General features: G+C 46.5%; 2 protein-coding genes across 4 annotated transcripts in view; one reads left to right on the top strand and one right to left on the bottom strand.

Moving 5' to 3' along the window:
• The window catches only part of LOC123383819 (biliverdin reductase A-like), a 47,573-nt gene extending 42,573 nt beyond the window's left edge, over positions 1–5,000 (top strand). The window contains exon 4 of the mRNA XM_045052168.1: positions 3,450–5,000. Coding sequence (XP_044908103.1) covers positions 3,450–3,708 — 259 coding nt within the window. The 3' untranslated portion in view covers positions 3,709–5,000. The remainder of the gene's footprint in view (positions 1–3,449) is intronic.
• The window catches only part of LOC123383818 (ral guanine nucleotide dissociation stimulator-like), a 63,000-nt gene extending 51,550 nt beyond the window's left edge, over positions 1–11,450 (bottom strand). For all 3 annotated transcript variants that reach the window (XM_045052159.1, XM_045052164.1, XM_045052165.1), the window contains exon 1: positions 11,389–11,450. The gene's annotated coding sequence lies outside the window, so the exon portion shown is untranslated. The remainder of the gene's footprint in view (positions 1–11,388) is intronic.
• Between the last annotated feature and the right edge of the window lie 974 nt (positions 11,451–12,424).

Genomic DNA, 12,424 nt, shown 5'->3' with positions numbered 1-12,424 from the left:
TATTGCAAAGGCGGGGCAGGCATCAGATGAGAGGTTGGGACAGATGGCAAACAACATATTATAATAAGTTGTTAATTACATATAATACTTTCTACTTCACAGATTGTACTTTTACTGTCACACCACCACAATAGCATAGGTGAAGCTGTATATTTATTAGTCATGTCCACTGATTAGGAAATTGAAACAGAGGAAACCTCCTTGATGTTTGGCATTTCCTCAGACTTTGAAGACTCCATGTTCTATGGAAGGATATGAGAAATTTTCTTAGGTAGATCAGAACCTTTGGAATATCTCAAATTTCTTTTTATTCCCTTTAAAAAAATTTTTTTTTCAACGTTTATTTATTTTTGGGACAGAGAGAGACAGAGCATGAATGGGGGAGGGGCAGAGAGAGAGGGAGACACAGAATCTGAAACAGGCTCCAGGCTCCGAGCCATCAGCCCAGAGCCTGACGCGGGGCTCCAACTCACGGACCGCGAGATCGTGACCTGGCTGAAGTCGGACGCTTAACCGACTGCGCCACCCAGGCACCCCTTATTCCCTTTTTAAAAAAAATATTATTTATTTTATTTGAGAGAGAGGGATAGAGAGCGCGAGCAGGGTAGAGGGGCAGAGGGAGAGAGAGAAGATCCTAAGCAGGCTCCATACTCTGCCTGGAGCCTGATGTGGGGTTCAATCCCACAACTTTGGGATCATGACCTGAGCTGAAATCAAGAGTCAGATGCTCAACTGATAGAGCCACCCAGGTGCCCCTGTCTCAAATTTATTTGTATCCAACGTTAAAGCAGTGAAGAAACAGCATTAATGCTCATCTTTGTTATCAAATTCTGGAATGTTTTAAAGCGTGTACCATGTGCTTTTAAAACTAGCCATGAGCTGAAACTAATACAGTGTTAATGTCACCTACCTCAGTTAAGCAAAACAAAACTAGCCATGGAGATTAATGTTTTAGAAGTGAGACCAACTTTTTGATGATAGAGTTTGTAATAATTTATTTTTAAAAATTGGAGTCATAATCAAAAATTTTTAAATGATAGATTGAACACCTTAGTTTTACTAGTTTACTAATCTAACTACTATCTTTTAGACTCTGTCTGACGTGAATATGAATATTTTATGTATGGGCTATCATTGATTTATACATGAATCATCTTATCATCTTAAATTTTTTTTTCAACGTTTATTTATTTTTGGGGGGACAGAGAGAGACAGAGCATGAACGGGGGAGGGGCAGAGAGAGAGGGAGACACAGAATCGGAAACAGGCTCCAGGCTCCGAGCTATCAGCCCAGAGCCTGACGCGGGGCTCGAACTCACGGACCGCGAGATCGTGACCTGGCTGAAGTCAGACGCTTAACCGACTGCGCCACCCAGGCGCCCCTCATCTTACCATTTTAATGACTTCCAGAATAGACTACTTGGTGAAATGTAGCTCTTCAAAGCAAATAAGTCCCTGCTTGGTTTTACATGCTGCTTAGTATAGTGTCCTCTGTGACAGAGAAAGGCCATCTTATCCTGTAAATGCAGTTATGGCTTCTGACTGTGCTTGGGAAGAATGCTTGGGATCTGTGGGCTTCTTTCTCTCTCTCCCCCAAAACTTGACTCAGTCTGCAGGCCTGAGTTTCAGCTTTCAACTATAAGTAGATGTCTTTCTAGGGTTGTTAACTGCACATTAGGAGCCTGTGCCAGTTGTTTCCAGACACAATTTTTTAAGTTATAGCTACCTTCAAACAATAGAGTAGAATAGAGCAGAACCATAACTGAGAATGGGGAAGAGGCTGGCGGGGGGGGGGGGGGGGGGGAGGTGGTGGGAAGCATGATTTTGAGAGGTCACAATAAAAGGACTAGCCAGACAGGGATCATTACTTGAATTCCTGTTGTGGAAGTGCTGGTGTTAGAGACTGTTTACTGAGTGCTTACTGTGTGCCAGGCACAGGCCTAGCCCTTTAACAAGGATCTTCTCATAGAATCTTTATGCGAACTCTCTAAGTGGGAATTATTATGATCACCTGGGAAACTGAGGTTCAGCACTGTTAAGAAACTTGCTAAAGGCACAGAACTAAGTGTTGTGTGAGAATCACACTTAGGCAGCCTGTCTCCTGTCCCCAGATTGTGACACCTTCTCCCCAAAACTTCATGGGAAAGGCACAAGAAAGGAAGGTCTTAGAAACCACATCAGGTCTCGTCTTTCCCTTGTTGCAGTCTTCACCTGCCAATGACGTAGGTGTCATTGTCTTAGAGCCCAAGGTCATCCAAATAACCCTAGTGCAGCTTAATTCTCAAGCCCGTGTTCTTTCCATCTTACCAACAGTTTTCACACTTTGTAAAAATAAACAATACTTTTTTAATCCAAATGTCATGTGGATAGTCAATGTATAGAAGAGTTACACTTCAGCTCTCCTGTCAAAGACAGCTGGTAGGAGTATGGTCCCTGCCTGCTCATCCTTAAGAGCCTGGGGAGAGCAGTTAGAAATCACCACCTCCACCGGGTTTGCAGATGCAGGCTGAAACTCAGGATATGGATGTGGTTAAACACCTCCCTGTGGAAGGGGAGACCTAAGAAGCTTTTTGTTGGTAGTCTATGCCCAAGTTGACAAATGCAAATATTTGCAAATGAAAGTTCTCGCAGAGACGGGGCGCCTGGGTGGCGCAGTCGGGTAAGCGTCCGACTCCAGCCAGGTCACGATCTCGCAGTCCGTGAGTTCGAGCCCCGCGTCGGGCTCTGGGCTGATGGCTCGGAGCCTGGAGCCTGCTTCTGATTCTGGGTCTCCCTCTCTCTGTGCCCCTCCCCCGTTCATGCTCTGTCTCTCTCTGTCCCAAAAATAAATAAATGTTGAAAAAAAAAATTAAAAAAAAAAAAAAAGAAAGTTCTCGCAGAGAGAAAGAGTGGAGGAGTGGTCTGTGAATTTAAAACTTGTGTTTTGGGTTGGGATGTCTGGAGCTAAGTGTTGTCCAAGCCCAGAACGTGTGTGGACAAGGTCCCATCCTCAGCCCTACTCTATTCAGTTGACAGTAAAGTGCCAACAGTCAGTATGCACACACCGGATAATGTATGGAAGTGTTTAATCACTATATTGTATGCCTGAAACTAATATATCGTACACTGTTAAGTAACTGGAATTAAAATAAAAACTTTTTTAAAAAGTTACAGATAAGACAGTCACAAGAAAAAACAAACTGATGTTCACACAAAATCATTGAGTGAATTCCCTTGCCTGATGGCAAAATTAAATGAAGGACTGTTTGGCCCTGAAGTTGGAAACAATCACCCAAGGCCTTTGGGAGGCTGGTAGAGGTCAAGATGCCACCTGAGCCACTACATTGAGCAGCAGCCTCAGGGAAGATAGGTACAATATGCAGACCTGTTACCAGGTTCTCACGGGCTAGCAAACATCCACCTGCACTCTCTTGTAATCTCTAACATTTATGATTCTTTTGTCTTTGCAGTCCGCTCACATGGATTGAAGAGAAAGGACCTGGTCTAAAACGAAACAGACATTTAAGCTTCCATTTTAAATCTGGGTCCCTGGAGAATATGCCAAATGTAGGAGTCAATAAGAATATTTTCCTGAAAGATCAAAACATATTTGTCCAGAAACTCTTGGGCCAGTTCTCTGAAAAGGAACTGGCTGCTGAAAAGAAACGCATCCTGCACTGCCTGTGGCTTGCAGAAGAAATCCAGAAATACTGCTACTCAAAGAAGTAAGAGAAGGAAACATGCGGCACATCTAAGATGGGACCATAGTTTGCTTTTTATGAAGAGTTGACCTCTATCTCTATTCTTACAATTAAACATATCTTGGGCAAACAGGATTTGCTTACTGTCCCGAGCTGTGTTGGGAGTGATATTTGGGAGTTGGGACACATGTAATAGGGATGAGAGAACTAACCTTGGTAGAGCTGAGCCAAGTGCTTCGTATGCCTGATTTAATTTACTCTTCCCAACAGCCCTATCAGATGGGTATTACCAGGTTTGTTTTCATTAGTGTATTGGAAAATTTTATTTGAAGTCACCCAGATAGTAAATACGAGAACCAGCCTTTAAATCTTACTCATGCACTGAACCACTGCAAAAATAGCCTCTTCCCTGCTTTAAGGAGTTATGTTTCACCCAACAAACTGTCACTTGGCGAGTATGCTAGGTGCTAAGGATTCTAAAAATGAGTAAGACATAGCCGCTTTCCTCGCTAACCTTGTCGAAAGCAAACCAGTCATACAAACTGGTCACTGTAATGTAATAGGTCCAGTAAAAGAGCTATGCCCCTGGTCATCTGGAGAAAGGTTTGGGGAAAACCTACAAACCAAATCTTCATAACTAGGTTAGTTGTGTACAGGTGAGAGGAGGGCTTTTCTTGGCAGAGTGCTGACGCGACCAAAGAGAAGGAAGTGAGAAACAAGCTGGTGAGTACCCTGGGAACAGTGTTGCTAGAGCATTGTGTCTGGAGGAGGGAGTCCCAGAGATTAAATCTGTGGGGTCCCTATAAGCCAGATCAAGGAGCTAGGGTCTTATTTCTTAGGCACTGAAGGCTCTTATTTAACAGGGGAGTGGCATGGTCAGTTTTCTAGTTTAGAAATGAAAACTTCCAGGAGGAAATGAGACTTGAGACCAAGGAGGAGGCATCCCGTCAAGAGCCAACAAATGTGTTCATACTTGCAGCCCTTGGCTTATCTAGACTCACTGCTTCTGTTGAGACACAGCTGACTTGAGGCAGAGCTGATTCCCAGGAATCTTCCCTTTCATTTCATTGGTTGTCCTGTTGCATTTTCTTTGAAGCTTGTGTTAGATTTCTTGCCTTTGTGAATGTCTCCCTCTTGCTTTTTGCCTACTACCTTCCCATTGTGAGGTTTAGGAGCTGGGAAGTCATTGGTGTCAGCACTCTATTTTCTACCTCGATTTCCATGATTCTGTCACCATATACCTCAAGGTAGAAACCAAAACTCCTTAAGGTTGTTCTTTTATTTGCCATGTAAAACAGTTTAATAAATATTGGTCAGTTAGTTCTCTTGTTTTATTATTCACATCAAATATCCTTTGTGGCCAGGAAATATTGTATCTATTTTTGTGTGTTGTACAGCATCTAGCATGAGGCAAATATGTGATTAGAATGTAGTTCAATGGCGTCTCCCATTTGGGCCTGATAACTCTGCTATTTCAAAAATATTGGCCATATTTGGTATTAGAGGTGGGGGGGGGGTGTCAAAACCAGAGCTGGATAGTAAAGTGGTATAAACTGGTTTTATTTAATTAAGACTTGTGATAGATGAAAACAGATCTCAGTATAGAACCAGGCTCAATTCCAAATTGTATTTTCAGTGGATGGAAAATTACTAAGAGGAAACATGGGGAGGGAATTCTGTCTAAACCAACTTGATAAGGTTCTTGCTGAAGGCAGGCCAGTGTACTCAAATACCAGGGGTGGGGGACAAGGGATTTGATCAGATATTGAGGGTAGGGATTCTCATGGAACTGACTTAAGAGTTTTGCTAAATTGGGGTGATGCAAAGACAGACGTGGAAATCCAAAGTTTGAGGCCTAGTTTGAGAAGAGGGTTCAGAGGAGCCTGACTAAAAGTTTGGTCAAAGTCTTTGTCATGGGTTATGTGATTACTAATTGATGACTACTCATCTTAAGCTTGTTTTGTGTGTGGTCAAGAGATTAAAATGAAAACATCCATTAGTTTTACTAATTGGTAAGAATTGCAGAAGGAGAAGGAAAAGATGGGAGAAAATAGAATCTGGAGAGATGGAGCAGGAGTCCTTCTTCCTCTGCTATTTACAACTGCCCTCATCATCCTTTGGGGCTACTGGAGCCATTCTGGCCCCAGCCTACTGCAGCATTTCCCAAATACTCCTTCCTCTGAAACCCCACCCCCACCCCCACCCCCAATCTATCACTGTCTTCCAGAGCTTCACTGAAGTTAAGCCACAAGTATCCCCTGCCATTTGTTTACCCAAAATATGGTGACCTTTGTTTTTCCCCTTGGCTTTCATGGAAGGCTTAGTGAGAAAAGAGGGATTTGAGGTCTGAGATTTCAGAACAAATTAGGCTTTTAGTCCAACTAGAAGAAAAAAGCCCTTTATCCCACTGTACTAATGCTTTGTGTTAGAGGGTCTTCTGGAAGAAAAGTAACATAGTAGTGCCCTTGATCCCTCTCTGCTCCTCACCCACTTCTGTGGTAGGAGCAACCTGCCTTTAGTGATAAAGCTGAAAAAGAAACTAAGCAGCAAAGCCCAACCTCCCTCTAGGTGCACCTGAATTCTCCATTTGTCCATGTGGTAGGTGACAGGGGTAGGCTCTTCCTCTGTAGTGGGGTGGCTTGAAGCTTTGAAAGAAAGTTACTCTAAGAGCAGAGTAGCAAACCTATTTGGCTTTGGATCCCAGCTACATTTCCCAATCTTTGTCATAATAAAACTGGTACTTTTTTTAAAAACTTAGTCTCTCTCCTATGTTTATAGCTGAATTGGTCCCCAGAATTGGGAAGGAGAAAAAGGAATGCACCTTGCTGGCACCTTAAATCCCAACAATAGATTCTCTCCTTAGGGTTTACTGCCTGAAGGAATCAAGTGGAAAAAAAAAGAGGGTGGGGAGGAGACATTTTAGTCAATGGCTCTACGGTTCCTCAAGAGAGGGCTTCTGTTTGGGAAATTCCTTGCTAAGCCAGTCCATAAGTAGTGGTAGTGTTGGAGATGGAGGGGGATTGACTGTAATAAAAGGAGAAGCTTTGGGAACCTAGGTTGATGGGTTGAAGGGGAAAAAAATAGACATTCCTCTCTGCAAAAGCAATTAATAGGATTTAATGGGAAAGAAGGTAATTAAGAGGTCTAGGATAATGAAGCCTTTGATACTCAAAATGTGTGCTGACCAGTAGCCTTGGCTTTGGCATGGCCTAAAAACTTGTTAGAAATGCAAATTCTGAGGCCCACCTTAGACCTACTGAACCAGAATCTGCATTTTAGATTGCATGGTGATTCCTGTGCATATCACAGTTTCTTGGAGCTTGTGGACTAGTAAGGAAGAAAAGTGTTACTCACAATGTTAAAGCACAGCTATGAAGAATGCTAAAGGAGGATTTTATTTATTTATTTTTTCTTTCTTTTCAACGTTTTTATTTATTTTTGGGACAGAGAGAGACAGAGCATGAACGGGGGAGGGGCAGAGAGAGAGGGAGACACAGAATCGGAAACAGGCTCCAGGCTCTGAGCCATCAGCCCAGAGCCCGATGCGGGCTCGAACTCACGGACCGCGAGATCGTGACCTGGCTGAAGTCGGACGCTTAACCGACTGCGCCACCCAGGCGCCCCAAAAGGAGGATTTTAAAATCTTGTTCTAGGGAGAGTTTTTCTAGTCAAGAATTTAGGAAAACCTTCCCTAAAGAATGCATTGAAATCTGAACGTTGAGAAAGACTTCTGGCAGGTGTAGGCAGACAAGGATGTGGAGAACATTTCAGGTGGAAGGAATAGCACATGCAAAACCCTTATGTCCAGCTATGCCTGAGGCCAGCAATACCCCTGGATGTTACAGGTGTGGGCACCTTAAATTCCCTCTTGTTAATTCCATTTCGCTTTTCTAAACCTACCTTTTTTTTTTTTAAGTTGTGAAATGAGAATGGGCTACTAATATTGGAGAGTCTCTTTTACTGACTTCAAAAAAGTATATTACTATTTATTAAACAAGCAATATCCGGGCCTGATGCTAAGAGGCTTACATACCTTATTCCATTTACTTTTTATAATTCCTATAAAAGGCCATATGCAGTAAGCACTTTTCCTCCATCTTTTTTTTTTTTTTAAAGATTTTTTTTTATTTATTTTTGGGACAGAGAGAAACAGAGCATGAACGGGGGAGGGGCAGAGAGAGAGGGAGACACAAATCGGAAACAGGCTCCAGGCTCTGAGCCATCAGCCCAGAGCCCGACGCGGGGCTCGAACTCACAGACCGCGAGATCGTGACCTGGCTGAAGTCGGATGCTTAACCGACTGCGCCACCCAAGCGCCCCATGTACCCAATGAATTCTCAACAAAAGAACCAAGAATATAACCTGAGGCAAAGGCAGTCTCCTCAATAGGTGGTGCCCAGAAACACTGGGCACAGAAAAACAACGGGGGCGGAAAAACAACGTGACACCTATTTAGCATCACACACAGAAACGAAGTTAAAATGTATTACAGACTTGAGACCTAAAACCACAAATACCTGGATAAGACCTTGGGCAGGAGGTGTGAGAAATCGCACAACGATGTCCTGAGTTGGGAGGTTATAGGGAAAGCTTTGCAGAGCAGATCACTGCTCTCTGGCCTTCCTGCAAACAGTTGCAGCAGCTCACTTACCTAGTTGGTGTGTATCTGGGGGGCAGGCGAGACTTGGCCAATCTAGTGCGTGTGTATCTAGGGGTTGGGTTCTGCATGGGCTCACCAAGTCCTTGGACCGTGTTGTCACGTGGAATATTTTATCCTGCCTCGATGTGGTTCGCACCATGTCTTCAATACGTTCTTTCCAGCATGTGGCCCACTGACGTGTTGCACATCGTTTGTAGGCTTAATGACTACGGGAGCCTGAGAGCAGCTCGCGGAGACGTCCCTTAAACCCCCTCACCTCTCTTGACTTGCGTGGATCTGAAGCAATCCTTTCTGCTGTCCTTGGCTTTGCTGGACAAAGCCAAATGCCAAACCCACGACAATGTTTGGATCTCAGTCTGGACTTGAGTTTAGGGATTTGACACCAGAAGCCAAAGCCACAGAGGAAAACTAAACAAGTGGGACTACATGAAACTAAAAAAACAAGTTCTGCACAGCAACAATATCTTCAACAGAATGAGAAGGCAACGTAGTGAATGGGAGAAAATACTTGCAAACTACATACGTGGTCAAGGGTTAAAACACAAAAGATATCAAGATCTACTACAGCGCCACAATGCAAAACCAAAGAGCAATGATGGACCTGGCAGAGTCCTGAAGAGGCATTCTTCCAATGAAGACATACAGATGGACACCACATACATGAAGAGAAGTTCCATGTCACTCCACATTAGGGAAATGAAAGTCAAAAGCCAAAGAGATATCACCTGAAACCTGTCTGAATGGTCTTATCAAAAAGACAAGAAAGCACAAGCATCAGGTACAATGTGGAAGAAAGCAAATCACTGGGCCCTGTTGGTGGCATTGGAACTTGGTGCAGAGGCAGTTGCAAACAATGTAAAGTTTCCTCACACAATTCAGAGGGGAACAACCATATCATCCAGCAACTTCCCTCAATTACCCCCCTAGGTACTACTCAGAACACATGAAATCACTAACTCCCAAAAATACCTTCACACCTGTTATTATGCCACAGTGTTTTATAATAGCCTGGAGGGCATTATGCCAAGTGAAAGAACTCACACGGAGAAAAACACATACAGAATGCTCGCACATATATGGGGAATCTGAAACAAAAACTAAGAAAACAAAAAACAAAAATCCTCAAAACAGAAGGAACCAAGCCCATCAATACATAAAGATGATGGCCAAGGTGGGGGGGCAGGAAGGAGGGAAATAGGGTAAAGGTCAAAAGACATCACCGAATATAAAAAGACCATGTCACCAGGGAAAGGGAGAGTAAAGGTGACTCAATATCTCAAATTCTAGCTTCCTCTATTTCAGAGACCTTAGTTCACTCCATTCCATTCACTAGACCTACTAGAATAATAAGGAATTATCGGGTCTTGGCAGTTTTTGCAAGATGAGTTCTTTACTTAGGATTTCGTATCCAAAAGGACAGAGTGCTTAGATTACTAGGTAACTTAGATTTTTCCATTATTTTTATGGTTTCTTGAAGTACCATGATGTCACAAAAACCTCCTTAGATCTAAGTGGACACTTTCATTACTCTAAACATATGTACATAGCACTAAAACAGTACAATGAAGGTAAGGTGCATTGTCCATCGCACAAAAGTGATTGTTTTTCTCCTTGTTGTAGCGAGCGTTTGGTGACGAAAAGGTTCCGGGTATCGAGCTCCTTATCAAATTCCATGCGATGGGTTATGCAGAATATAGTAATCATGGTAATCAAGAAAATAATGATCCTCAAGAGAATCATAATCTCCTGAATTGTTGACAGAGACAACTCACCCCCCGAGGACAAACCAGATGCTTAGGAGCCTCAGCTGCTCAAAGTGGCCTACACCACACCATCTTACTGAAAACATAAAGTACCAGTCAGCTTGATATGTAAGTTTGGGAAAGCCTCAGTTCTCAGACTTTTGCTTTCGGAGGAGCATCCTAGAGGAGATGTGATTCCGAAGGACTGAAACTCTTGAAACACAGAACGAATGCAACACAGGAGGCGTTCCACGGACACATGAAGCGCCACGCCCCATGGATATGAAGAACAAAACCCAAAGTCTGCCTGGAACGAGGAGCTTGCCATCCACCTTCCTCGCCAGAGTGCGAAGAAGACGTTCCCACCCAACATGTCCCAAAAAGATGACTTTGGACTCCATCCACAACACCCAGTTCTCTTCAGCACATATCTCCAAGTAGAAAAGAGTCTGCACCACCCTCTAAAACACAGAAGCGCCACTTATTCCTGGCCCATTGCCTCCGAGTTCATTGATTGAACGCAAACTGCCTTCAGAAATGAAGAGCTCAACAGGGAGTTGCACTACCCCCACCTCAGACCCCAAACGCCAGAGTCCCATTGACTCCCATGATAGAGGACCCCCTTTAGCCACAAGCGGGATGGGATCTCCCCCGCCCCATCAGAGGATGAAACTGTGTCACCAGGGGCGGGGCGGGGCTGGGCAGGGAAGGGCAGCTGGTGTGGAGGGGGGAGGCAGGAGGCCTGTGTTCACCTGCTGCTTCCACTCTCAATCCCTTCAACACCGTCCCCTGCTGGCCTCCAGCAACTCAGGCCCACCACCCTGACTCTCCCTGGAATGTTTCTCTGGAATCTCAGGTCCCTTGTACTTCATTTTCCCAGGCAGGAATGATTCCTCCTGCTCATGGCTGCCACTTCCCTGGCCCTGCCTTGACACTTTCCCACAACCGCAGGTCCACGCTTTCCTTCCTTCCTTCGTTAGTTCCTTCCTTCCTTCCTAGGATCCCACCTCCACCCGCCAACCACCAACCCAGTCAGACCTCCATGGGCACTCAGGGTGCCCCCCCTCTCGACCTGAGACACTCCCCACCGCCTGGGCCTAATCCCCTACTCGATCTGGGGCCCTCCTCCTCCAGGGAACCGGGGTCCAACCCAGAAAGCCCACTCCTGAGGCCTCCAGACCGCAGCCGCAAAGGAGCCCAAGAAGAAGCCAGGAGCACCAGGGAGGGGGGGAGGTGCTCATGGAAGGGGAAGACAGAGAGGGGCAGGGGGGAAGGCCACGTGGGACCTTGTCGCTAGGATCCCTACCTTGGCAGCACCGCGACTGAGGCAGGTCCTGGAGGGAGGCTGTGGGTCTCAGCTGCTCCACCTTTAGGCTTCTCCCAGATGGTCTTTCGGGGGCGCCTGGGGCATCGCATCACGCTCTGCCCCAGCCAGTGCTGGCACTCCACCAGCGCGGCCAAACCCCGAGGCGCCCGGGAAGCGCGTCCCGCTCCCAGGCCTCTGGCTCCAAAAGCAGCAGGAGCAGCAGGGCCGCCACCCTCCGAGGCTGGAGGCTCCTGGCTCCCAGTCTTCTCCACGCGGGGCCCGCCTGCGCTCCCGCCAGCGCTCCCGCGAGCACTACCGCTACCCCTACCGCCAATGCCATGGCTACCGGGTCGCAGGAGCCAGGCAGCAGCATGTCCCCGGTCGGGGGCTGAGGTGGGCGTCAGTCCCTGGCTGGCCCAGACACTTGGGGGCTTGGGGCGGCAGGCGGGCTGGGAGCCAGGACTCACAAAACCACTGCAGCCTTAGGTGTGCCCCTCACCGAACTCCGCCCCTAACCCACGTGCATGTGCTCACTCCTGTGCGGGCTCCTGCACACCTGTTTGGGCCCAGGATCCAAGCCGCCCCAACCCCCCACCTGCACCCCCCGCAGGTGGCACAGTTCCTGGCCGCTAGGGTCTGCACCACCCCACCTCCCCGTGCCCACCAGGTGCTCTGACCGACTGCCCGCCAGTCTGACAGCTGGGAGCCAGGCAGAGGGCTCCAGAGACCAGGCCAATGGGATAGGGACTGGCAGGTGTCTCCTCCCAAGGTGGACACCACCCTGTCACCCCTCAAGAGACCCAGGAACCTTTTGCATCGCTGGTTTCCCAGGGAGGTGGCTGGACGTGAACCCAGTGATCCCTCTTGCATCCTAGGCCTCTGTGTTTCTTCTTCCCTCTGCCTCACATTCCCGCCAACCGGGGACATCTACAGCCGTGCACCCTCCTCGCTCGTGACCCGTGACTGCAAGGGCAGCCCTAAGGGACAGGGAGACACACTGGGCACACGAGACTCCTTCCACCTCCCTTCTCCTTGA

This window comes from Felis catus, chromosome A2 (assembly GCF_018350175.1).
Source record: "Felis catus isolate Fca126 chromosome A2, F.catus_Fca126_mat1.0, whole genome shotgun sequence".
NCBI lineage: Eukaryota > Metazoa > Chordata > Mammalia > Carnivora > Felidae > Felis > Felis catus.
The sequence above is the reverse complement of the archived record's forward strand: the minus strand, read 5'-3'. Positions and strand labels throughout refer to the sequence as shown.